The sequence below is a fragment of the Haliotis asinina genome, chromosome 1 (assembly GCF_037392515.1).
Source record: "Haliotis asinina isolate JCU_RB_2024 chromosome 1, JCU_Hal_asi_v2, whole genome shotgun sequence".
In the NCBI taxonomy this organism is placed as follows: Eukaryota; Metazoa; Mollusca; class Gastropoda; order Lepetellida; family Haliotidae; genus Haliotis; species Haliotis asinina.
Window position 1 is genome coordinate 60,638,647 of NC_090280.1, and position 27,617 is coordinate 60,666,263.

General features: G+C 38.3%; 1 protein-coding gene across 1 annotated transcript; it reads left to right on the top strand.

Moving 5' to 3' along the window:
* Window positions 1-133: 133 nt before the first annotated feature.
* Window positions 134-23,424, top strand: LOC137295536 (uncharacterized). Its single transcript, XM_067826924.1, has 18 exons — window positions 134-294; window positions 2,219-4,328; window positions 6,300-6,532; window positions 6,831-7,272; window positions 7,704-7,894; window positions 9,097-9,303; window positions 9,974-10,022; window positions 10,669-10,830; window positions 13,170-13,223; window positions 14,287-14,334; window positions 15,795-15,859; window positions 16,515-16,598; window positions 17,477-17,602; window positions 18,407-18,969; window positions 19,888-20,018; window positions 20,610-20,696; window positions 21,590-21,652; window positions 22,871-23,424. Exons 2-18 carry the CDS (start codon window positions 2,223-2,225, stop codon window positions 22,964-22,966), a joined length of 4,707 nt encoding a protein of 1,568 aa, XP_067683025.1. The 5' UTR covers window positions 134-294; window positions 2,219-2,222; the 3' UTR covers window positions 22,967-23,424.
* The last annotated feature ends 4,193 nt before the right edge of the window (window positions 23,425-27,617 follow it).

Sequence of the window (27,617 nt, forward strand, 5' to 3'; positions counted from 1 at the left end):
TTATTACAACTACGTAAATAAGTTAATATCAATTTTACGGAACGAAATAGCATCAACGTGACAAGATCTACATGATATATAGGTTAAACAAAATATTTTTGATTTACGACACCACAGCTCGCGTCTTATACTGGCGACCCCCGCCGCATCAGTGCGCAAGTATCAACAGGAAACGTAAATCTGAACTTTGTTGACGAATGGTTTGTGTGAAACAGAACGGATTTATATCGGAATTAGTTACAGTTACCGGAATTAGACAGCAAGGATCTTGACTGGTCGTGGGACATCCTTGCCGTAAGTATTGTTCACACATAATTTCATAGCGTGTTATTGAAGCAAAATGTACTTTTGTTTTGCACGAACCCGGCAACAGCGTCCAACTAATTTCTCATTCACCACAATGTCAGTGAGAAGCAAAAACTATATGATAATGATGTTAAAGAGACCCGTCAGAAAAAACCCTCTAGTTGTCTCTAGTTGTTTGCTGCTTTATTAATGTTCCATTTATAAATATATGAAAATGTGAATCTCTTTTTTCTGTCGAATATGTGTACACGTATATTTTTGAAAACCACTACAGTTCGTGTTTGTTTTTCTTCATAGTACGTAGCCGTCCTAATCTCGATCAATCTCGACAATGAGGTCACATATCTCCTTCAAAAGACCACTTCTCGAGGGATTAGTTGCCGAGTTTTTGATTTATTCGGTTGGCATTCGCTGGGTATTTCAGGTTAACAAGGTGTTTAATTTACTTAACTGAAGGGCTGATATATGGACCTGCTAGTCATGACCATACATGTACACAGTCTTTAAGTTGTTCAACTCCAGTTCCTTTCTTAGTGATCTGATTATGTTGGCTTGCTTTCTTATTGCACATACATGATGATTTAGAGACAGATTGTTAATAGTTCATGCGTTAGTGGACAGTGTTAGATATACAAACGATGAAAGGTGATTATGAGGGGTTAGGTTGGTGGAATTTTTATTTAGGTTCCTTTTGAAACTTCATTTAATATCATTAGAGCTCATGATGAACATGATGAAGATCCTTTCACTTTCAGGCTGAATTCCTGTCTCATGATGTTCATGATGTTAGTGATCTGATTATGTTGGCTTACTTTCTTATTGCACATACATGATGATTTAGAGACAGATTGTTAATAGTTCATGTGTTAGTGGACAGTGTTAGATATACAAATGATGAAAGGTGACCATGAGGTCTTAGGTCGGTGGAATTTTTACTTACTAATTTTGAGCTCATGATTAAGATCCTTTCGCTTTCAGGCTGAATTCCTGTCCCATGATGTTCAAAACCTGTCACTGTAGTGCATGTAAACACTGTAATTATGTATGGCTTGTTTAGACACATCATACCTGGTAATCATGTCCATCATTTCTGGTAACTGAGTGTCATCTTTGTATATTGTGAAAGCTGTAATTAATGGCTTGTACACCACCATAAATATTATTTTATCAATGTGATATCTGTGATAGCTAAGGCACGTCCAAATGACATTGTCAAATAAACATAATAAATTAAATAGATGGTTCGGTCCTGTAAAAGTGGTCATGCTGATATTTAATGAACACTGTTTCATCACCATAGTTGTTTATTTTGGTTATAGAAATCTTGCACAGCATCATCTTCTGTAATGAGTATGACAGAGATGGGTTATTAAGCTTGTTAAAATGTAAAAAGTCTATAAAAGTTCTTCTTTAATAATAAAAGTTCTTCAGAAATCTCAAAAAGTTTTAACGTATACAATATTCATGATGGATAAAAGAGAAGAACAATTATCACATAGTTTTGTGTAGTTTTTACTTCTAATATTCACAATAAACCTGCTGATAACCAAAATAACTTGGTTTGGTCTTGCAACTGGTCAGTGTAGTTGATGTTAGGTCAGGTCTTGTAAATATTAAGGTCCGCTTGTCCACTGGTGTGGTAGTGAAAAATGTTAATGTCGAGCCTGGTCATTGTGGACAAACCTGTATTCTGTTATAATTGTAAAAGTACCACAGATTTCAGTCTACATTCCTTTAGCAAGTAAACTGAAAATAGTTTGATACATTATTTTTTATCTAGATGGGATTTGTTATTAAAACAGTTTCAGTCTTGGGACCTTAGTAACAATCTAAATCGGAACAGGTCCATAAAAAGACCTTGGAATGTTCAGTAGCAGGTGTACATGTGATTGTCATATTTTCCTGATTTCAGCATAATGGATGATCCTGGCAGCGGTGGAGAAGAAAGAGATCCTGCAGCAGATGATGGCACATCCTCTGTCAGAGATGATGATCTCAAAGATGGGGACAATCCTGGGATAGATGGAGTTATCCCCCTTGAGAGGCCAGTGACACCAGGTCAGGATGCTGAAGGTCAAGCAAGTGCTGTTGACAGGGAAGGAGGTGAGGATAATATGCAACAAAGAGCGGACAATGTTGCAGAGCTTGTGAGGCAGGATGTAGATGGCAAGAGTCCACAGGTTGAGCCTGTTCTAGCTGAGGCTGCTGCTGGTTCTTCTGAACCAGACCAGGATGTGTATGAAGCCCAGAAAACACTAGATATCCCTGCAGAGAATCCTCAGAATGTGGCAGGAGAAGATGGTGAGCCGGACCAGAGAGAAACAAAAACTGGTGTTATTGATGTTACAACAAGCGGAACAGTTGAAGAACAAGGGGATGAGGTTCCAGACACTTCAGCACAATCTGAGGAACCTAGACCTATTTCACCCTTTTCATCACCTGAGACCAAGGTATCGGGTGTCATGAGTGACCCAGGGGATTCCTTTGGATCTCACCATTTTGATACCGGTAGAGAGAGTGAAGAAGAGACAGATGGCAGGGACACCTACAGAGAGAACAATGATGAGGCGAGGGTTGTTGTGAAGGAGGTGCTCAGCAAAGCGCTAATGATAAACAGTGATAGTGACACATCTTTAAAGTCTGACTCTGGAAATGTTCCAGCAGACACATTGGCTATTGATGGTGCTGCAGCTCTGTCAGTTGAAGGAGCAACTGAAGCAGATGGGGATGCTGATTCCAAAGGTCCGGCTGATCTATCTGTAGACAAGCATTTACAGCAGATGGATCCGAGTGGTGAGGAAAAAATGTTGCATGTAGAACAAAACAATGATAAACGTACCACAGAATATGACCATCCTTCTGTTCTTGTGGAACAAAACCAAGACTTTGATGAAAGTAGACCTGAAGCTGATCGTGTTGTTGAGCCACAATTGAAGGGTGCTCAGGATGAAGGTGATGATGATGATGATGCTGATAATGATGACGAAGATGATGATATTAAGGTTGTGTGTGTTGAGGAAGGTTCTCCATATCCAGAATACCCAATGAATTATGGTAACTACAAAGTGTGCAGGCAGGTTTCACCAGGAGTCAAAGAGTGTTTGATATTAGAAACTGGGGAACACATCAAGTACGATAAAAAGACAGGAAAATGGACCAGCTCAGAATGTCCACCCACTTCGCCAAGAAGATCAGATGATGAGAGTGCACGACGATCATTGAGTGAAAGCTCAGCGAGCTCCCATAAGTCTGATAATGAAGGTGAGAGAAAGGCCTTCAAGATTGTGAAAACTCCCCCTGGGATGAAGGGCACTGTGTTTATGAGCCTAAAACTCGGGGAGTCGTCAGATCCTAATGATGCAAATGGGCAAGTGGATGCAGAGAGAAGTGAGGTGCGTGATGGAAAGAATGAACTGCAAGAGCAAAACATCAAGTGTGATGAACAAGGTAACACCCGTTTAGCAGATGAGGAAGCCCAGGATGACATGCGAGAAGGTTCTGGTGCTGAGGCTGAGCAGGTATCGGATGTTCTTGAAACCTCACCTGAGGAAGTTCAGTCTGGGAGGAAGGAAAATGAAGGTAGGGAACTACAGGAATCCTACCTGTCTGAAGTTACTGCCAAGGGCATTCTGAAGACCAGGCAGGAACAGGAGATACCACCCAGCAGACCAAACAATTCTGGAAGCCCATCTCTTGGTAAGCCTCCAATATCACCACGGATGAGATCCAGCTATGAACGGAGAGACCATGCTTACAGATCCTCACCGAGACGGAGGGAGGAGATCAACGAGAGGCGATATGAGAATGTTGATCAGAGTCGAGAATCCTACATGTCTGATTATGGGAATAGCATGAATGGTAGTTACGTTACTGGACGAATTCGACCACAAGATCAATACCACTCCGTGCCAGCTTCTGATCTGTCCCGAGCTGACCAGAGACATCTGTACCAGTCCGAAGTTGTCACATCACCTCCCAGCTCAGGCCCTGTACCCGGATATAAAACACTGAGAGATCAGCAGGTGAGAGAGAATCTGGTTCATTAATTTTGATAAAAACACTATTTTTATGCATTCAAAGCATACTTGATTAGTTGGTGGTTTTGTTGTTTAACGCTGCAATCAGCAATATTTCAGCTATATGTTGTTGGTCTGTATTACTAAATGATTGAGTCTGGACTGGACAATCCAGTGATCAAAATCACAGCAGCAAACTATGCCATTTGGATACAATAACATGTGTTGATGATGTCAGTGAGCCTGACCACTTAATCCAGTTAGTTTCCTCTAACGATAAGCACGCGCTGTCGACAGACATTCAACCCCAACAGGCCTAGTTTACTTGAAATTATCCAAGGATATGAGTAAGTGTCGACTTAGCCTGCAATTTTAGCAATATTCAAATAATAAAATCATTGATCATGGCCAGGGAATGTCAGAAATGGGCCTTGACCTGAAACCTTATAGTCAGACTGAGTCAAACATAGTCAAACTATGGCAAGCATGGTTCATTAACCACTAGGGCATCTCATCATGATCAACAGTGAAAACATTTTGTCAGAGTCGATGATGTGGTTGATGCTAGTTGTGTCTCAGTTGCTTAGATTGATCCTCACTAGGTCAATCTTTGTGTTATCTGTTCAGGACTAAATTACTTGAGGACCGTCATCACATGTACTGAACAACAAATGAAATGCAACTTTTTTTTTTGTCAAGTTTAAAATAGAAAACATAAACATGAATGCTTACATTTATGAGGTTTCATTATTTTCTAAACTTGCGTTTCTTTTGCTGTTCAGTACAAGTTGGAATATTTCTGATTGTGGCCACATTCAACAAGTAAAACAAAAACAATCCAGTTTACTATTTCAGCTACGATTGGAATTCCGTAGTGGAGGCAAATGCGTGTACATGTTGTAATCTTAGCTGATAAATACTAAAATACCATAAGTCTACAAATTCTTCTGTGATACTGATCGATCTTTGTTGTCATTCTTCGATGAGTTTAAAAAAATTGACATCATACACATATGAGTACAATAATCTTGCTGTCAAAATGTATTTCTTATGCTTGTGAGTCCCTTCAAAAAAAAATTGCTGATCAGTGATAGCAATCATCAATTGATGTCAACAATCCTCAGCTAAGATAAATTCTTGCAAACTCCATGGCTGCTAGTAGGAGTTAAACAATACATAACAAAACCGTCCACCATTGTGGGTTTTCGTGTGATGATGGGATACATCCAGACTGGATTTCTTATTGGCTGCCATCATAATAATGTTAAGGAATAAAGAAACAGAAATATTAGAATATTAGTTCAAATTAGCATTATGAAATCACTACAATGATGCCTTCATTGAAGATTTTTCTCCAGCTAGCAGTTCCTTTTGAAAATACTCTGAAATATTTTTAGATAGATGCTACCTAAAGATGTGCTGTAATGTGACATTTGTATTGTGATACTGTCATTTCGTAATTAGTGGTGTTCTGATGATCGAAAATAAAACTGAAAATTGACTTAAAGAAGGATTAAAATTGTAAAAAAATTTTTTTTGATTAATTAAAATTTTATTGTTTCAGTGTTGTTTTGTTGTTTTCACTTGCATGAAAAAAAATATGCTTTTAAATTTGACAATTGTATATCGAACAAACATGATCTTTAAAGCGTGAGACTGTGTTCACTGTGAAATTTTCGCCTTGTTATTGTTAAATTACAATTCAAGTATCTTTCTTGTATGCATGAATTTCATTTCATGACCGTATCAGTTATAAAAATACCTTAAGTAGAAAAATCTGTGGAAAAGCCCTTAAAATTGCTGATTACATTAAAAATGTATATATTTTGAGTATAGTCAATATTCAGTCTCCACAAACCCTCCAATAATTGACAGTGGATTTGGTTTCCGATTCTCAATACTAATCTTAACCTTGCTGTATTGTTTCTTCACCTATTAAGCATCCTAACTGTGCTCATATGCCTTGTGTGTGTTCAGGTATCCTGGCTGAAGATGTTTAAGATTTTAGAGGAGCAGCACCGGTCAGAACTCCGGTCTCAGTACTCTGAACACCAGCGTCTCATCCAGGAGATCCAGGACCAGATGGAGAGAGAGCTGCACAAGCAGCAGTCTGCCATCCAGCACCGTCTTGACTCACACCGAGAGCTACTCCGAGATGCTTCGCCTATGGCTGACCGGGTGCTCAGTAGCCTAGATGCTGACCAGTACAGGTATGGTGAATCTTTGTAGGTGAGCTGCCCTTTACACAGGCATATTTTGATGAAAACTGTAATATTTCCTGCAAATTATTGAGACACTCTGACAGCTGTTCCATGACGCCTTTCCCACAGCAGACCAAGTTCTTCGTGGTCAACCCTCTGACCAGTACAGGTATGGTGAATCTTTGTTTGTGAGCTGTCCTTTGTTTGTATAGTGTCCCAAAATATCGAAGACAATTTTTTATCTAGCACTTTAACATGTCTCATGCAGGCAAGGTGTTACCCACTGATGTAATTTTAATTGTTTCAGTCGGCACCCCATCTCTCCAGTCATGGAGTCTTATAGAAGTGGACTGGTTGATTACAGTTCTGAAGATTCAGGAGAAGGTAATGAGGACCAAATACAATATAGCGGAACATCTCGAGGACCCACTTCAGCAGACCCACTGAGAACACCCACTCTAAGGTCCCATCAAGAGAGACGGGTTCCATCTTATGATGATGTTGGTGAATATCAAGTGCAGCAGTCTACTTCATTGCCTGTGCGTAGGTCCCTTGAACACGCTTTTGACTCTCCTACTCGGTCACCTGAACGGAGCTATGTTTCCATGGAGACTGGATATGTATCACCACGGAGAATGGGAGATTCTAGCTTGTCAAGGTCAAGGTCAGATGTCACGGGAGACCGTCTGCTCAGGGGCGGAGTGTACAGCAGTCCTATGCCGATCTCCAAAGTTAAGAGCTCAAATAGGGTAAGGTGTGCTGTATATTGGGAAGTTAATGAGAAATTTCAGAATATGACTAACATTCTTGTAGGCAGATGGTCTTGTCAGGTTCCCAGCGCATCTGCTGAAACAATGATATATATTACAACTGGTACTTGTACAGATGTCATTTGGTTCGTTTGGTGTCACATGATTCCCAGATGGTTCTCATGCTATTGACCACCAGGTGGCTGCTCTAGGGTTGTGTTAAAGTGGCATGTTGCTGTTATCATTGTGATAATAGGAACAAAATAGCATCTTCTCATCAATGGGATCGCACCTGTTGTATATAACCATCAAACAATTCCTTCTTTATAACATTCTGTTCTGTTATGTACTTTGTTCCACTTTTATCATGATTATCATTATCACTTTATTTCTCTCCTGTTTTTTAAAGCTTGAAATCTCTTTTTTTTCAGTCTTTGTCATTTTCAAAGAAATCCTTGTCCGAAAGTCAGCATTCCAGCCCCCCTCCAGTGCATGAACACCGACCCAGTCCTGCTGCAGAGCGACCATTCGATGTGCGTCTCCGTCCAGAACTGTTGCACCGTGGAGAAGAATCCATGTTGATGGGAGACACCCTGTTTGACGACAGTCAACTCTCAATGAGGTAATCATGTTACCAGGCCTCATGGACCAGTGAAGATCTTGGTTAGATGTGGTCTTCAGTAACCCATGCTTGTCACAAGAACCGACTTACAGAATCGTGTGGTCACTCACTTGGTTGAAATATGTTATCATATCCCAATTACATACCAGTAGATCGATGTTTGTGATGTTCACTGAATCACTGAATTCTCCAGGCCAGGCTCCATTATTTACAAACTGCTGCCATATATCTGGAATGTTGCTGCGTTAAACAACCAACCAACCAACTAGTTTGTTTGGGGTATGTAAGGTGGTCAGCAGTTTTGTACATAAAGGTAATTCATATTGTACGATTATCCAGAATATCATCATGACCCTCCAAGACACAATTATGAACGGTCCCTTATTTGGTCATCTTTGATGACTAACACAGGTTATTTTGTCCTAGGATTCATGAGAATCCTCTTCTGTTGATGAATGTTGTCAAGCGTGACTTTATTTGGTCGCCTTTGACAACTGGCATAGGTTAGCCTGCCCAAGTCTTCATCATAATCCATTTTGATTGATGAATATTGTCAAGCCTGTCCTGAAATCCAGTTGCACCTGACAAAGCCAGATCGCACCCTGGTCCAATGTTTTTATCACTGATATATTGACATAAATAGGAGATTTGCACTTTTCAATAATAGCTTGTGCTAGTTTTTGTGGAAATGCAATTTTTGAAAAAATGAAATCTTACAAAAGTAAGTGTTCATGTTTAAGTTTTCAATTTAAAAACATGACAAAAAGCAAGAGTTATGTTTCTTTTCCTGTTCAGAATATTTTAATGCTGCATTCAGCAATATTCAGGCTATGTGTCAGAAGTCTGTGAAAATCGAGTCTGGGCCAGACAATCTAGTGATCAACATCATGAGCATCAAACTAAAAGTGCTTTATGGTTCAACTTCTTTATTATACAAGGTCACAACGTTTCGAGACAGATTCTAGTCTCTTCTTCTTCTAGCACTTTTAGTTCACCTGACGAAGAGACTAGAATCTGTCTCGAAACGTTGTGACCTTGTATAATAAAGAAGTTGAACCATAAAGCACTTTTAGTTTGATTCCTCCAACTTCTAAATGCCTTTGAAACAAATCATGAGTATCGATATATACTTTACATAAGTAAATCAAACCAAATTCCCAAATCAACATAGTCAAGAAAACAAGGTTAACTTGTTTCCCCAGTACCCGAATCAACCTGCGAGAGAAGCATGCTAAGCATTTGTCAGACCTGCGGGAATACTATGAGGCGGAAATGGCAGAACTGAGGTCATCACTAAGTGCTACACATTCATCCAGTGAATCTGCACATGAACGAATCTTGCGAGAGGAGAGCCAAGAACTTAAACATCGATGTCAGAGCTTAGACGATCAACTACATGATGCCAAAGTGTGAGTAACTATTACATTTCTTCCCTCTTCTCTTGGAAATCATTATTTAGTGATCACAGTATTATTTTTAAGAAATGGACCTGTGGTGATAGTGATGGTGAAGGTGGGGGTAGTGGTGATCGTGATGATGATGATGATGATGATGATGATGGTGGTAGTGGTGGTGGTGGTGGTGGTGGTGGTGATGGTGATGGTGGAGGTGATGAACATCTCAAAGAAAACAGAACTTTATGATGATGATGGTGATCATCATCATCATCATCATCATCATCATCATCATCATCCCAAAGGAACAGAACTTTGCATGTTCAATAAACATGATAAACATTGTAAAAGGAAAACAAAGTTCTGAGGAGAGTCAACTTCTTCATTGCATTAAGTGCAAACATGGATTTCCTTCATCTTTACAACTTCCAAAATGCCTCTCAAGGAACAAATTGTAATGTGTGGACATCTTAGAATGTGTTTGACGTTTGTTGACTATCTGTTTACTTCTCAGAAGAAAAAATGCACTATCTGTTTCATTCCTGTAACAATCTTGTTATGCCTTACTGTAGTGATACCCACAGTAGAGAATCACATGGTCCTTTTGTTTAGTGTATATTGTTGCTACTGACATCATGCACAGTTACCCTCAGGAGTTGAAAACAGGTTACTTGTCTTCTTTCAGACGAATAAGGGACCTGGAACAAAAATTACAAGGTTTAGAAATTCGTGCGGTAAGTGCTTTACTGAACATTGTGTGTCTAATCATGTTCGATCATATCTGTGCCTCATTGTCTAAAACACCCAAGTATCCTAGCATTATCAACCATACTATGAGATATTACCGTAGATAAGCCAAATTTTGAAGACCAAAAAAGCAGCTTGTAGCGGGGAGGGGTCGGCTTTTCTGTGGGTAAGACCTTTGTCAAATGTCTTTTCAGGTGATCAGCAAGAAAATGACATTGTATTGTTTTGCATGAATGAACAAGAGAAAACAACTTGTCAATGAAGACGTCAAATTGCAAATAAACATCACTTGACAAGATAATTTACCTTTTCAGTTCTAATTTGTTTTTGCTAGGCATTGTATTATATGCAGGGATTAAGATTGCCAAGTATTGTCATAAATTACCTGTACTGTACTATGTAGTAATCTACAGTGTCTCAGTATTGCCCTAAGCAGTGTCTAAGTAATGACCTCCACAAAAAATTGTATTTCCCATTACTTATTACTGATGGGGCACTTTTAGGGTAGGCACCTCTGTCAAGTATTGAGATAGACTAGCAGAGTACTGTCCTACAAAGCTTCCAAATGTTACTGTGAATTTGTCTTATGCCCAGTGGGTAATATTACTAATATTGAAGATTTTCCCACCTCAGACTGATTACTCCACACGGTATGATGAGTCGCAGCAAACAGTGTTGAAACTACGAGGACGGGTAGACGAACTTCACTCAAACGTCAAGGACAAGGACAGCCAGTATAGGGATCTGGAGTCTACAAACAGACAGCAAGCCCAGGCTCTGAAAGATGCATACAAGGTTTGTAATTCCTCTCTTGTCTATGAAGGGCCATTCTCTCCCCACAGTGGTTACTTGTCACATCTTCCTGTGTAACTTCTGTTCCAATACGACCCTTTCATGGTGCGAGTGTTCAAGACTCGTGATTGGATGTAGTCAGATTTAGTAGTGCAATCAGCGACCTTGTTTCAAAAATGATTGTTTGCAAGATATCGGTAATTTCTGGATGCATTGTCAAAAATAGAACCTCTTCCTGAATGCGATACTCAAATGTTTCTTATAGACAGAACTCAGTCATGTCATATTTGTTTCTCCACATTGCATGCATTTGTCAAGTTGAATCTAAGTTGATGTAACACATGTTCTGATTGGACAGAAACAAGGGAGATAAATCTGCTGCCACCTGAGAACCACGAAATATGGTTGTATTGGAACAGAGGTTCGTAGGAAGATATGACAAGTACCCTCGATGGGAAGAGAATGATAAAGGGTTTACAAACTTAAACATGTATATTCTCTTGATTGTTTTGATCGTGAATGTGTGATAGAGCGTTCATAACCCCTGGTAACTTCTTTTGTTTCAATAATATACCTTGGTTATTGATTCCTTCCTGGAAAATTAGACAAGCAATTCCTTTAACTGGTAGAGGAATTGTACTCTTGGTACATTTATATAGTTTTACAGCCCTGAAGCATTTATGGTGGAGGAATGTCTCCTTCTAACTCTAGCAATTAATATGATAGATCTATGGATGGTGTAGCAAGATGTATTTGATAAAGTTTGAAAGTTTTAAAATTCCTCTTTTTTCTCAAAAGCAGTGTTGCCAGACTTACATAGTGTCAGGCAACAAACCTTTTGGAGGTGTTTTGATGGTAACCATGCTATTTTAGAAAAAATGATACTTATTGACGGATCAGTCCTCAGTATGACTAGAAATTTTTTTAGAATGTGTTGTTCAGAATTCTTCTCCATCGTTCTATGTTAGGGGACAGATCAACGGTCAAGGTCACAGGTTTATCTCGCATCATCTAAAATTGCTGCATCATATGTCCATCATCATTCAGTAGGTGTCATCAGAAACATCACAGTTACTGGTTCCTTCAAAACTATAATTCAGGATGGTAAATGTGGAGACAAATGAGATTTTATGTGTTTTCATGGTTACCATGTATTTCCTACAATATCACAGAAAATTAATATATCATAACATAATTGCCTATCTGACCATACGAGACAGGCTAGATTTCTGACAGCCTGACTGTCTGGCGCAAATTTTAGATGTTCCATATACCTGAGTGAATTCTTGGTGTCTGGTCAGGTTGAATCCATTTGGGGCTGGTAACTTCGAAAAAAATGATATCTGGCTGGGTTTTTGGCTTAGTTTTCATTCACTGCCATAATAGCTAATATTGCTTTCTGAGGATGTTTACAGATGTTCATTATATTCTGCACTGCATCATTAACAATTTGAATACTGTAAATCGACAAAGTTTTGCAGGCAGGAAAGTTTGGCTAGTATTGTGAATGAACTGTAGGTGCAAACCTTTCAAGACGTAATGACCTATCCCATTTTGTTAAGTAATTATCCCCAATCCATGTTTTTGTAATGAAACATGGCAGCCATATTGCAATTGTTCTATATATATATATATATATATATATATATATAAACACAAACACATTATTAGGCACAGTAGTTTATTACACTATGGGATTCAATGACTTCAGTCGCATACTAGCATTTCCAACAATACACATTCAAAACACAACAATATCTGTAACAGTAACTCACTTTATCATTATGTCAAGAAAGCCAGAAGTTTTGCCAGCCACAGACGACTTCCTCCCTCCCTTTTGGAGAGGATCGCGGTGATGATCCATCTTGCGTGAACAGGTTTCATCACACTTATTCTCAAGTCTCTGTAACAGTAACTCACTTTATCATTATGTCAAGAAAGCCAGAAGTTTTGCCAGCCACAGACGACTTCCTCCCTCCCTTTTGGAGAGGATCGCGGTGATGATCCATCTTGCGTGAACAGGTTTCATCACACTTATTCTCAAGTCTCTATGCTCATCAACACAGTCGTTCAAATTTTGGGCAACAAATTATCATCCTGATTGTCTGACCAGTTAAAGGTGATATCATTAAGAGGTGGACTTGCAAGAAAAAATAGATGTAGAACTAGCTGGGTTGTTTATCTTGCAAAACATTGATGACGGGAACTTTGTTGATTTACAGTAGACATCTGCATTGTCAGTGGCCAAGCAGATGCAGTAAACTTTGAAGAGCTCCTCTTTCTGTTGTTTTTCAATTGCATTCAGTTACTTGTTAGACTAGCCATGTGTGCTTGTGTTGCAGCATCAACACGAGTTGGCAGAGAGCAGCAGGCGGGACAAGGAGGCTCTCAAGAGGGTGTGTACTTACATACTGTAGTCATGACAGTTAGGGGGTGGGGCGTTGCATGGATAGTCAGTCATGGATGGTCAGGCTGTCAGATTTCATAGTAACGTACTACGGAAACCTTTTGGGAGAAACACGACTAGGAAATATGTATACACTTTAAGAAATAGTCACAAATTCCAAATTAGTCACAGTCGTTATTAAGACTGCATCATAATGGTGATAGCACAACTCATTTTCAGTTGTTACCGGTCTTCATGAAAGGTAAGGGGTAATAGTTTTACGAAGGATTTCTGTCCATTTGTCTGCCCATTTGTCTGTCCATTTATTCATCTACGTGTTTCATCCATATATCTGTTCATCTGAAGACTTTTTTAAAAAAGGAAATTGCAAACTAATGACTGGATTAGTTCAATTTTTGGGGACCATCTTGTTTGTCTTTTAACACATGGGAAGGTTTAAATATGACATTATATTGTCTCTCTGGTATGAAAATGAGTTTAGTGTTGTAATCCAACTTGAGTTGGTGGTCATGGTTGGGGTTATTAGTAAACCCAGCTCTTATTCTCGTCTCACGTCTGCCTTTTGTTCCATAGAGAATTCCTCTGAGTAAGAAAAAACACAACTTGTTAATGTTGTGTATATTTTCTCTTTGACCCATGAAGATCAGAGGATTTTGCTTGCAACAAAAGCCAACTTTGCTTGTCGTACGAGGCGACTAACGAGGTCCGTTGGTCATGCTCGCTGACTTGGTTGACATGTGTCATTGTTCCCAATTGCGCAGATTGATCCTCGTGCTGCTCATCACTGGATTGTCTGATCCAGACGCAGTTATTTACAGATCGCTTCATATAGTTGGAATATTGCTGAGAGCGACATGAAACTAAACTTACTATTTTCTCTTTGATTCTGTGTGTTACCTATTAGCTGTGTTATTTGCCTAAAATATATCTTCAGAATCCACTATTTACAACTGTTTAGTTCATGGTAATGCGTTATGTACATGGAGAAATATGTATTGGCATCAGTTTGTGTTGTACTCTTTTTCAACAAGACATTTCTTCTACAATTTCAGTTGCTTGACAAGTATGATGATTTGGAGAGAGAACATGATATTTTGAGGGTAAGAAAATTGTCATTAACTTCAGGTGATGGCTTTTGCATTGCAGTTTATAGCCATAATGTTTTTTGCATTGTCATGTGGACTTCAATAATTTGCACGTTCTCTTACATGTTATGAATAAAAATTTGGGAGTTTCCCAGTAGGTATTATATGAGTTATTAAAAGATATTAAGCACATTTTATGCAGAAACCTGATCACTCACAGTTTCCTAGTTTTTCAGAGGAATCAGTTGCTAATATCTGAATTTGAATTGTCAATTATGTAAAACCTGCCATTAGGATGACAGTATGCACTATTTGAAAAATGAAATAGACTGGACAAAAGTAGGTAGGGATATATGTAAATTTTGAAATTCTGAATAATGTAGTGCTGCAGACAGAGTGCCTAATTGCGGGATTCCTGCAAATAGTACATACCTTTGCACTTTATTCATAAACATATGCACCAAAATTGGCGCTAGTGTATCATCTAATATTGCTGGTGTGAATATTTTGCATTGTGGAACAGAAATGTTTTTGATGTAAGGAACTTATATTGCGGTGTGGAGCTTCGAGCTAGATGTGTTGCATGGAGTTTATCATCAAACTTTCATGGTTTGTTGGACGTCAAAATGCCAAAAAGACGTATAACAGATTATTTCACAAATGAAAACCAGAAAAAATATCACTAGTCGTCGACATTGAACCATCTGATGCAGGCAATTGAAATATTGAAGCTAGCGATGTTTTTTCTGAAGATACGAGTGATGTTGCTGAAAATCTTGACCAAGCAGACAAAACGGGCTACAAGGCCCAGTCAGTGGGCGCACAAGTTTCAATCGTCGTGGTTATCTACATATCCTTGGCTTTCTTGCCTTTCAAAATGAAGTAGAGATTTGACTTTCATCCATATGTTAAAAAAAGAAACAAAACAGTTTAATAAAGTTTGTGAGTAGAAACTCTTACTTATGGTATTTTTAGCTGTAAGTGCAAGAGTAAGCATGAAGACACATGTTTTTCTGAATTTCTCTTATTAGGCCACATTTTCTAAAGTAAAGGGCCAATTGGCCCCTACCAAGGAAATCCAGGCTGCAGCACTGCTAATGGTCTATTTCTTCATTGACGCTCTGATAAAATATCAATCCTAAAAATACCAATTTCCCCAATTCATTTTGTCCAGTATACAAATGACAGACATCAAGGTGCTTAACCATTGCAATAACAGATCACTTAAAGCTTGTTCTTTGTTTTGAAAACCCACTTATTAATGCCACACCAGTTTGTAACAGGTATAAAATAGTTTAGCCCTGCATATGTATCTTAACATATGCCAATGGTTGACATATGTCAATGGTTGAAGCTCAACTACAACTTCTGCTATCATCTGAACTGTTTGTGAGGTTTTTAAGTCACAAATGATGACCTATATTATGTTTATGGTCCATTACGATTGTGGTGATAACTGGAGTCACATCTTTCAGGGACGTTTGGGGGATAGTGATAGAAAACTACAGCTGTCCCGCCAAGAGGTGGCAGAACGTGACAAGTAAGTGGCATCACTAGCTGACATGGAACCAGTTTAACTGAACTCAGTATTATTTGTTACACTGTCTGTACTGAGTCTAACAAACCATGGTAGAAGGTCGAATTAACTAACCTTTTCACTAGACCAATTAGTACACTACTAACCAAATCGTTTAAGTTTACATTCACACATACCTTTTGTACATCTACCTCGAAAAACTTTGTCAATATTCATGGATGTCAGCTTGTGGAAATATTACGGTAGGTAATGTTAACCATGTCATCAGAAAGCCGTAAGTGTATATACTGCCGATCAAATATCTGTGTTTTGTGCAGATTTTCATTTGTTGAGAAATCAGAGTCAGTGACTGAGGAATTTTGTAAGTGAACCCTAATTTTGTGAACCCAAAAAAGTAGCGGTTGTCTGATCGGTTAAATTTGTCTTCAAGCAACCCATGCTTCTTGTAAGAGGCAATTAACAGCATTGGGTGGTCAGCCTTTCTGACTTGGTGGGTGCATGTCTTCGTAATCAAATTGTGTAATGCTCAGTCCAGTGAAGACTCTATTCTTTACTGACTGTCACTTTATAGCTGGAATATTCGTGAGTGTGGTATTAAACACTGATAAAAGCTATCTGATAACAAATAAAGCTTATGCTAGCCATGTGTGAATTTCAGAACTATTTCGAAGTTGGAGCTTCACAACAAACAGCTTGCTAGGGAGAATGAGAACTTGAAACACAAGGCAGCAATTGCACTGAGGTAAGTGATGTTCCTTTGTATTTGTATAGCAAGTATCTTACCTCACACGTAAATCTGATTGGCTGAGTGCCCTTCTGTTATTCCAATGTACCCTGCTTACAAGTGAGGTGCATTGCAATGCGTCCCACTGTCACTGGCAACTCACATGGTACTTCATGATTGTACTTCTTTATCTCACATATGATGTACTGAAATTACCAATGTTTTCAAGTCGATGGAAGGGAGATAACTCTAAATCTTCTTTTTCTAGCAGTGGCTATGAAATGATTTGCCTTACCTTCCAATAATTAAATTTTGACAAAACGTTCAAATTTAGTCCATGTGTATACTAAGGAGAGAAATCACACCGCAGCGACTTTACTAAGACAAAATCTGTGGTAAAACAGCTAGATGCAAGATTCAAGTTATTTTATTCACACCAGGTTCGCTGAAGTGTACAATCTGATACCCATACTTAAAACAGTTCAAAATTGACATTGAGGTGTTCGGTAAGATAAATACGAAGGGCTGAGGGAACATAAACAAACATCAAGGGTACCTTAACCCTTGGTACCCTTGGGACCAGTGAACAACTTATAATATTCGCTGGTACACATGTACTTGGAATTGTGAATTCACCTTGTTGCTAGTGTTTTGAAAATTGGGCAGTGATTCAAAACACTCATGATTGTCCTTTGTAGGATAGATGAATGGATGGGTAGACAGAGGGATGGAAGGATGGATGAAGTGAGGGAGGGAGGTATGGATGTCAAGGGGATAAAGATTTTTGTCCAAAGGCTGACAGGAATTTTCAAGTTGCTATTTCTTCTTGGGATTTGGCATAGCCTGATTGCAACTCATCCATCTACCAAGCTTTGATATAGTATTTCTGTTCACAGTATGGCTTCAGCAAAGACCAGTTATGAAGATTCATATGGATATACTAAAAGCCATCGCTCAGCGGAACCAAACCAAGGGGAGATAATCAATGGGAGGACTCCAGCTCCATATACTTCTATGGAAAGGTACTTTAACATTGTGACATGGGCAGCTAGTGTTTCAATATCTGGATGTGTTTCTACATATTGTGTCAAGTCTGTTTTAGGTGTTGAATTAATTCAGTATCTTTAAACATTAGGGCCTGTTGAAAGTGTGTATTTTTCATTCCAGTACCACTACGGAACAGTTTTTCACATGCTAGGCCATTGCTATGCATACAAATGGCTTTGAAAGTTCTGTGTACTCGTGTCAGTTTTCTGTGCAACGATGTAAACCTGAATGATTTTATCATAGTCACTTTGAATTTTAGCCTAAAGCTATACCAAAATAATGGCACTAGAAATTCTACAAGATTTGAAGAAAATTCATTAAAATTTGCATATGTAGACATAAAGATATAATTTTTGTCAATTAAATACTTCACTTACCTTCGTTCATCAAATTTAGTGACATATTTGAACTGGAATCATTGCAAGCAACAGACATAACAAATTTAGTGATATTGTCTATCAGAAATCTGACTGTGATTTCAATGTCTTTACGATTTGACCCCCTTGCTCTGTACCAGCGTGAAATGTCGATCCTATCAGAATGACTTAACCATGTGACCGTTCTTTCTGTTTGATTTTACAAAACCATGGCAGTGCATGTTAAATGTGTCAGGCTTTGCATGTCCTTTGCACTGGTGTCACTGTTCTGCAATCACTTCACCGATTTTGAATTTAGAGGTTTCCAGTGTCACTAAATTCAGGGTAACATCTGTTATAATCTTCCAATCAGTGTCTTAAAGTGAGTATACTCTCTGTTAATGCTGTTACTTGTATCAACAGATTATATGTAAGTGAACCGGGGACTCACCGGAGAGTGGAATCTTCTCCAGAGTCAGATGTTGACAGCGACAGTGGGCCCTCACCACTACTGAAGGCAGAGAGGGAGCTACGCAGACTTCAGACTGACTCCAGCAGCAGCTTCAGGGAAAGCTTTCACCCTAAGCTCCAGAAGAAATTTTATGGAAGTGAAGTGGCCTACCCGAGTCGGTACAAAGAGGCTGCCTCCACCTCCAAGCTTGATTCATCCCGATCTAAACCAAAAAATACCTCTCCGGGAAAGTCATCAAACTCACCCAAACCCAAAAGTCAGAGTCGGAATATGTCTCGGTCAGATACTCAGATCAATTCAGTAGGAACTCACAATGGCATCCTGTCTCCAAAGCGATCCAAACTAAAACTCCAGCCAAAGGAACAATCCACTCCAACGAGGTTGGATGCCAGTTTGAACAACTTGACCAATGGTCATGAGAGCAGCCAGAAGAGCACCAAAGACAAACTGTCACGGGCAAAGTCAGAGCAGGCAGTTCCTGCTGCTGTAGAGGCTTTGTCCAGAAACAACCCAGGTACGTGAAACAAACATGGTTGGAGGTGCAGCCACTCTCAATATTCCAGGTCTATGGCAGTGGTCTGTAAATATTCAAATCTGTGCCTGACAAGTCAATGATCAACATTGTGAACATCATTCTAAGCTTATCATAATGATACCTGTGAAGGCCCCAGGGTAGAATAGACCTTCAGCAACCCATGCTTGCCATAAAAGGCGTCTATGCTTGTTGTAAGAGGCGACTAACAGGATTGGGTGGTCAGGCTCGCTGACTTGGTTGACACATGTCATCGGTTCCCAATTGAGCAGATTGATGCTCGTGTTGTTGATCACTGGATTGTCTGTTCCAGACTTGATTATTTACAGACCCCCGCCATATAACTGGAATATTGCTAAATGCGGCGTAAAGCTAAACTCACTCAGTCACTTATAATGATGACGGTGGAGTAGCCTAATGGTTAAAGCATCTGCTTGTCAGTCTGAAGAGTCGGGTGTGAAGATCTGGGTGGGAATTGGTCTTCATCAACCCATGCTTGTCGTAAGAGACAGCTAGTGGGATTGGAGGGTCAAGCTGGTAGACCTGGTTGACACATGTCCTGATATCCAAGCTGCATAGATTATTGCACATGCTGTTGTTGATCATTGGATTGTCAGGGATTCAGATGCGGTTATTTACACACCACCACCATATGTAAATGGAATATTGTCGGGTGAAGTGTCAAAGAAGAAGCAGATTTGCAACAAATCCATCTTTCAACATCTTTGGGTGAGAGACGGATGGTCATTTGGCCCTATGATCTCAGGGTGGAGCCTCTGTCCACTAGGAAGAACATGAAATATGAGCAGATTTCCTGAAGCTAAGAATATTTTAGCATTATGACCAAAAACCTAGTGTGCATATTTGAAGTGTTCAGTGAACTTTTTCAATCTCAAGCAGGAGGCAAGTCTGTAGAGAGCACCCTAGAGAAGGTTCGATCAGGGAATTACGTCTCTCGGCCACAGTGGGAGGATATAGACACATCCATGGCACGACCAGCCAAATCTCAGGCTTCTCCCAAGCAGAACGTGGTAGGGATACTTTTTCTCAGTCGTCTTTTGCAGGGATTGGGAAAGGCAGGGGCTATGGGCCATTTTGTACATTAGAAAGAAAAATGGCCCATCAAAATTTTGAAGTTTACTATTGATACAGGGGCAGTGACCCATTCTAAATTCAGAAAATGGCTAATAATCCTGAAAATGGCCCATTGTCAAAGCTCTCTCTCCCAATTAGTCTTTTGTTAGACCTTTCAGTCTGATAAGATACTTGTAGATCTTGTAAACCCTCTGTTATGGCCTTTCATGTAAGACAATGGTTTTTATCACAGCTGTTAGATATGTTGGCAGTAATAAGGACGTCTTTTTGAATTGTAGATCATATTGTGATTGATAGCTAAAACAGGAATTAATGGCTGTGGTAGCATTCATAGAATTGTACACCGTGATTTCTATGAATTTCATAGTGTCCTCTTGTTATTTGGTTGATTATTGTGGAAAGTGATCAAGACTCACTCACTCACTCACTCACTCACTCACTCACAGTGAGTTGCAATTAAACTTATCTGGCAGTTGTGGTTTGTTAATACAATTTTCACTTTATCATTCGCTTGCTTGGTGTTTCAGACTCGAGAGGAGCGACTGAGAGAACGACTTCAGGCGGTTGACAAACTAGAGCGGCACTACGATGAATTGCAAGCTGAGAAAAGGAAGGTACTGTATACTGTTAAGATTTCACCACTATATCCCACACAGGAAAACTCATTCCGTCACTGAGGCGGGGTAGCCTAGTGGTTAAATTGTTCATTTATCACACTACATGCCCAGGTCAGATTCCACACATGGGTACAATGTGTTAAGTCTCTTTCTGGTGTCTCTTCTCCTCCACTATGATTTTGCTGGAATATTGCTAAAAGTGGTGTAAAATTAAACTCACTTATACTTACCACAGGCGACCAGACTTCAATGAACTGTACATTCCCTGTAGAGCAAAATCAGTAAGAATAATTATTGTTGAAAATATTTCATGGTTCTTATGCATCTCAAGTTTCAAAGGTCACCTGAAGCCAGTGTTTAAAATTGTTTAAAATTCCTGCCTGGCTGACCATCCGGAATGGTCTGTTTTCATGTTGGAAGGTCAAATTTTAAAAGTAGCCTCTCTGGTGGTCTGGTAGATATTTTTACGCCTAACAGTAAATATGTCATAGTATCAGACAGGTTCTCTTGTCAACAGTTAGACGTGTTTAAGGTATTATGATAATTATGTTAAACTACTTACATTTGGACAGTTCATGTTATGATAACCAATCGCAACACATGTACTTTCAGTTTACCTAAACTCTGTGGTGCATTGCTTGTTAGTGCTGTGTAGTTCATTATGATGCATACAAAGAGTGAATGGAGGTTGTGAAAGTTGGAAATGGCAGTCACAGTGTTTTTATTGTTAAAAACCAGTCAGACTAGTGTGTATTCGGACTGATAATGTTTTCTAAGTTGCCTGTCTGGCTCTCTGGCTTGGAATTTTATACACTGTTCAAGCAAATGAAATTTTGATGATGTGAATGGTCCTACAATTTGTATGAATGTGATTTGATGTATGTTTTCAGCTGGAGTCAGCTCTAATCAAAATTCCAATTCATGGTCGTAACAGGAAAATGATTCAAGACCAGGTATGTAATTTTGGTAATGGTGGATGTGTCAGACATGACTGTTGTCACATCTTTACAAGAAGTACATGGTTTGTGTAGTAATGTAAGCATGGAAAATATACTCAGGTCCTTGTCAGTATTTGTTTTATATGTTTACATGACAGACAGCTTGATAACATTCTGGGGCGGTGGTGTACCCTAGTGGTTAAAGCGTTCGCTCATCACACTTAAGACACAGGTTCGATTCCCCACTTGGGTACTGTGTGTGAAGCCCATTTCTCGTGTCCCTAGCCGTGATATTGATTGAATATTGTTGAAAGTGGTGTTAAACTAAACTTATTAGAAAACAGAAGTAAACAATGCTCACTATGAGCTATTACTATTAGTAAATGTATATGTATAGGTGAAAACATGCCTCCGAGGTTTTGGTAGAAAATGTAAAATTGGAAAGGGAGGGAAATCCCGAGGGGCAGAGCCCCAAGGGATTTCCATACCCCGATGGTTTTACATTATCTACTAAAACCGAGAAGAAGTGTTTTCTCTATCATATGTACTGTCAGTGATGGGTAATTACAATGTAGATGATCATTTAATGAAGCTACATAACAATAACTGAAGCATTAAAATCAATTTAATGACAGTAACTATAAGTAGATAATTTAACCCCTTCACCTTCATCGGCCCAGTGGCCGTGTGGTAGAGCGTCTGCCAATCCTGCTTTGGAAAACCTTTGTTTTGTGACTTTAATCTTGAACGATATTTTTCAATAGATTTCAAACTCTCATGCATCATTTGAATGTTGATGTTCATATAAAGTTAGGAAAAATGAACCCTGGGTTGCGGTCTAACGAAAAGTAAAACCTGTCCCTCCAAAACAAAAAGCTCAAATGCAGTTATTTTGGGAAAACAAGAGATGACCTAGTATGTAGTGAGAAGCACACTTTAGGTTTATATTGTATTATATTGTATTAGAACTGGTCTTGAGTGACCTGTGCGGCAAACAGGAACAGGTGGTAAATCTCACTGACTTAGCTGAAACAAGCAATCATGTCGCAGTTGTGAAGATTAATGTTCATGATGTTTGTCTTTGGATTGTCTGTTCTAGACTTATAGATATTGTTTCTTATTACAGATGTACCTAAAATTGCTGAAACGATATCAAATGCAAATACTCAATTAATTTAATTTGGACTTTCTCTGTAATTATCCACTCAAGTTGACCTGTGTGTTTGGTTCCAGGGTGAGCTGGAAGGTAGACTGGACCAAGTGGACAAGGAACTAGGATCGGTCAGAATGTCACTCAAACGGTTCCAAGTTCTCAAGTCAACCATCTGATGCTTGCCTCACAACTCACTATGTCTTCCCATGTGATACATTCCTTTCAACTAGTTTACAGAGAAATAAATGTGCTAGTTTCTCTATGATAACAATGGAGATATTTAAAATATTAATCTAATTGTAGACCCTATATTAGCAAGTTTGAAATTCAGGTTACAAGAGGTATGTGTGGTCAAGTTGATCCCCTTAAATGTCTGTGATGGTAAAATGTTGAAAAGCAATGTTAGTACTTTCTTCCTGTTTGATTTCAAGACTGACTGAGTGAGTGAATGGTGTTTTAAGCTGCATCAGCAAGTTTGCAGCTGTTAATGGCTCTTTCAATAATAGTTTATTGACCCATGAAGATCTGGGTTACAAGTAATCTGCAGTAACCATGCTTGTTGTAAGAAGCGACAAATGAGATCAGGTGGTCCGACTTGTTGACGTGTTTGACATTTGTCATTGTATCCCATTTGTGCAGATCAATGCTCCTGTTGTTGATCAGGTGATTGTCTGGTCCAGAGTTGATTATTTACATCTGTGCCATATATTTGGAATATTGCTTAGTGGAGCGGAAAAATAAACTCACTCACTCACTCACTCACTCACCCACTCACTCCCTTAATTTATTGTTAATTATCCCTATGTATTGAGTGTCTAGAACTTTCTGCTGAACTTTGCATCTAATGTGAATCAAAGATGGAGAAAATCCATGATCAGATTATACTCTTCAAGTAGTAATATTTATTATGCATATCATGACAAAGTTTGTATATTTTATACTATCATGATTCAATAATACCATGTAGCTGTGGTTTTCAGTATCTCTCATCCATAATTCACAAACGTCAGTCTTTCTGTATGTCTTTAGACAAAGTTTCAGGTTAGCAGCTTCTTTTTTACCTGACTGCGACATTTCGATACAGATTCTTTTACCGTTGTCAAGCAGGAATGTAACATGAAGTGAGGACAAAGTATATATCCTTAGTGGGGCATAAGTATATATCCTTAGTGGGGCATAGAAATAATTATTGAATTCATATAGGGGTACAGTTCAATTCACTGAATGAATCATAACAGCCCAAGTGATGTACCATATAATTTGCACTGTAGGATTTTGACAGTTTTGTACTTTTGTGTCTCAGTTTGGCAACAAATCATCAGCAAGATCAAATGTATTTATTTTCACGACCTTACTTCTATTATTATTCTTATCCTAGTACCTTTACTTAATTTCATTGGGACTTTTACAAAGGATTTCAGATTACATAATTGTGTACTACCTTGGGTGCTGATGATGGCTGCCTTGATGTTTTTCCAATACCGGTATAATTTCGGAATGGGATCCATCTTCTAAGTTCAACGAAAGACTGATATTTGAGAAACATGATATGAGGTTACAGGTAGCATATTGTGCTGAAATGCTTTTATTGTATTGAAGTAAAATATCTTGCCATGAATCACTCTAGCATGTGTGTTATGAACAAATGTGTAGCAATAATCATAAAGTAGTATTATTTATTTTCATGAAAAAGTCAATAGTTCTTAGTAATGGGTGAGATGCTGGGTAATATTTGATAATATAATATTCACAAATATTAGGGGATATTTCATACTGCAAGCATTCCACTAGCCAATTCCAACACATAAAGATAAAGTAACATACACCTATACAGATGAAATATTTGCAAAGGAATGAAATAGATATTTCCCTTTATTTCTTGTCTTCATCTGTTTCCTCTTTCACTTCATTATTTGCATTTTATCTTGTAAATCCAATATCCTCTGTTTTTAAATTGTATATATAGTTGTCAGTTTCACAGCAAATAATATATGATGGTACAGTATATAGGGTACACCTTCCATGCACAATTATAGGGCAGAATCTGAAGGTTCAAATATGTTGTAATTCACTAAAACATTATTCTACTTTCCTAACAAGTAATCAGATGTAGGTCTGACACTGAAGTGGTCATCTTTTCGCCAGACTGTGCACTCGGTTATATTTGTATGATTTTTAGAATATTCTTTTTAAAACAAATTTGAATTTTAAACATTGAGAAAACTTACAGCAACATGTGAATAATAACTGCCACTACCTGTTCAAGTTAATCAAAAATATATATGCTTTGATAGTGGATAAACTGTTACTCAAATATTGATCAAATTTCAGTGTATTTAATGATGTCATTTAACAGTGCCATGCTAAATATCGTACTGTATTGGCATGTGTTTTTGTATTCTGTATCTGTTTACATACATTGTTGATGCTGAACTCATTAAATCTTGTAAGGTCTTATACTGAAATCTTGTCAGGTCTGGATTTCTCTAAACAAACTTAAGTTTTTACTCAAATTTCAAAGTGAATTCGACTATTTGAAACAACTGAATTTTTAACTCAACTGCATTTTAAAATAAAGAAAGGTCCAAACAACCTAAGTAATCTATCCTCTAAACTCAAACTGTCTACTATGTAAGGTGTGATATCGATTTCAGTTCATTCTGGGAAATGCCTGTTTATCAAGTCAGAACTCAGACTCAAGTTTGTTTTGAGAAATTGGGGCTGTTAATTTGTAAACTTAGAATTACCATTTTTATGAAAAGAAGGACATTACTCAGGCAGAAGACCTGGTTTTGATTCCCCACATGGGTACAATGTGTGAAACCCTTTTCTAGTGTCCCCTGCCATTGTATTACTAGAATAATACTAAATGTGACTTGAATCTAAACTCACTCATCTGGACGCTTACTGATCCTTGCGTCTTATTCCAAGCAATCTAAGAAACTGGTAAAGTAATTGGTGCATTTTAACATGAGAGTTGTATGTCTTGTCCTTGGTAAGGTATTTACCTCTCTGTCATCTGTTCCTAATGGCACAGATCGATGCTCATGCTTTTGATCACTGGATTATCTGGTCCAGACTCGATTATTTACAAACCGCTGCTATATAGCTGGAATATATGCTGACTGCTGCGTAACACTAAGCTCACTCACTCACTGTGGTAGCATGTTTAACAGCCTGCAGTCACTGTGGCTAGAAATTGTAAGTTATGTCCTATGTTCCCTAGTCTGGTTTGTGTATCTATCCTGTTTTTATTTATGTTTTGTACATGTATGGACCTTTTCATCAACACAACACTTTGATCATAAAAACTGATCGGACAACCAGGCTGGTTGAAAAATTTCCCTCCCCAACCATGGACATTCCAGGTGCATCGATCAACACTCATGCTGTTTTTCTCGGGATTGTGGGATCCAGACGTGATTATTTACAGACCTCTGTAATATAGCTGGATTATAGCGAGTGTGGTGTTCAACAACAAATAACAATATTTCTCTCTTGAATGGTTGGGGAGTTGAGTAGTCTCAACCCTGGTGTTTAACAGTGTTGTGTTGAAGAGGAGGTTCTGTGGATTGTCAGTCATGAATGGCTTGACTCCTCTCAGTCTGTGATATCATCTGTTGTTATGTATATATTGTCTGATTTTTGTTTGTTAGTTTATCATGAATATTTGTTTTCCAAGACTAGCGTCATTAGCTGATTGGTGGAGACTTGGAATGTGTCGTCATGGTGCTGTGTCACCATGGTTGCCTGTCACTCCTGTCTGCTGTAAAGTACCAACAGATTGCAGAGGCTATTCAAAATTTTATTCAACTCTGATCAAAATGTTTCAGATAATGTGATCAAAATGTTTCAGATAATGTGTATGACATTCAGTTTTCTGTTTTAACCCATTCTTGAAGCAGGGCATTATATCAAATTGAAAATGGCATCATTTATAGACTAATCTAATCTAATAAATAATGCATATTTAATGATCAATGCTGAATGAATGCGATTAGTCAACAGCGTAATACATAATACTCTTAACATAATGTCTTTGATGATGATTTAAAGGAATATCTTGTTTTTGTCAATATGGTTGGTTGAAATTGTTGATAATATGAAATATCGAAAGGAAAATTATTAATGATTATCAATATGAAAATTGTGCCCTCGATAAGATCATACATAAATTTTTGTGATAAAATACATGTATGTTTTGCTTACACAATCCACAAAGTTAGAAATTTAATCATGGGCTGCTGCAGAATTTTGTTCAGGTCACGCTTTTGTTAGTATTTCATCCATACACAAGTCAACAGTGATGTGAAATATACTCATTTCATTGAGATTTATTTAGCAGTTTTGCTCAAAATGACTTTTCTGATATTTAGTGCTAATTGATCAATATATTTAATCAAGGATTATAACAATCTATCATCTATATCAATAGCTAGCCCTGCCTGTTCTTTAGGTTCTGGAACTAAACTGAAGTTATGTTCTTTTTAAATCGTTTGGTTTCATGTGAGTTCCACTTAAATTCAGACATTTTGATTTCAACAACAAATTTTACTTACTCAATGTTGATTGTGCCATGTCTGTCACAAACAACCGAGTGTATAAAAACATTCACATCAGTATAATGGTGCAGTCTTTTTTATTCACATTTGGAACTTGACACTTAACCTCATTTTTGACAAAGAGAAATCAGATATGCTGTGTCAATGCTTCAATTGTTTCAACTGAGAATTTGGAAGCCTCAACACGTAATAACTGTTGAAAAGTAACTAACATGACCAATGTAGGGGCTGACAAATCTTCAAATTAAGAAGCATCGTAGTATAA

Excerpts from the sequence above, each read along its gene's own strand:
- LOC137295536 (XM_067826924.1), top strand. The coding sequence starts at position 2,223 with ATGGATGATCCTGGCAGCGGTGGAGAAGAAAGAGATCCTGCAGCAGAT. Across the intron at positions 4,329-6,299 it reads AAACACTGAGAGATCAGCAG|GTATCCTGGCTGAAGATGTT; the intron begins GTGAGAGAGAAT and ends GTGTGTGTTCAG. Across the intron at positions 10,831-13,169 it reads CTCTGAAAGATGCATACAAG|CATCAACACGAGTTGGCAGA; the intron begins GTTTGTAATTCC and ends CTTGTGTTGCAG.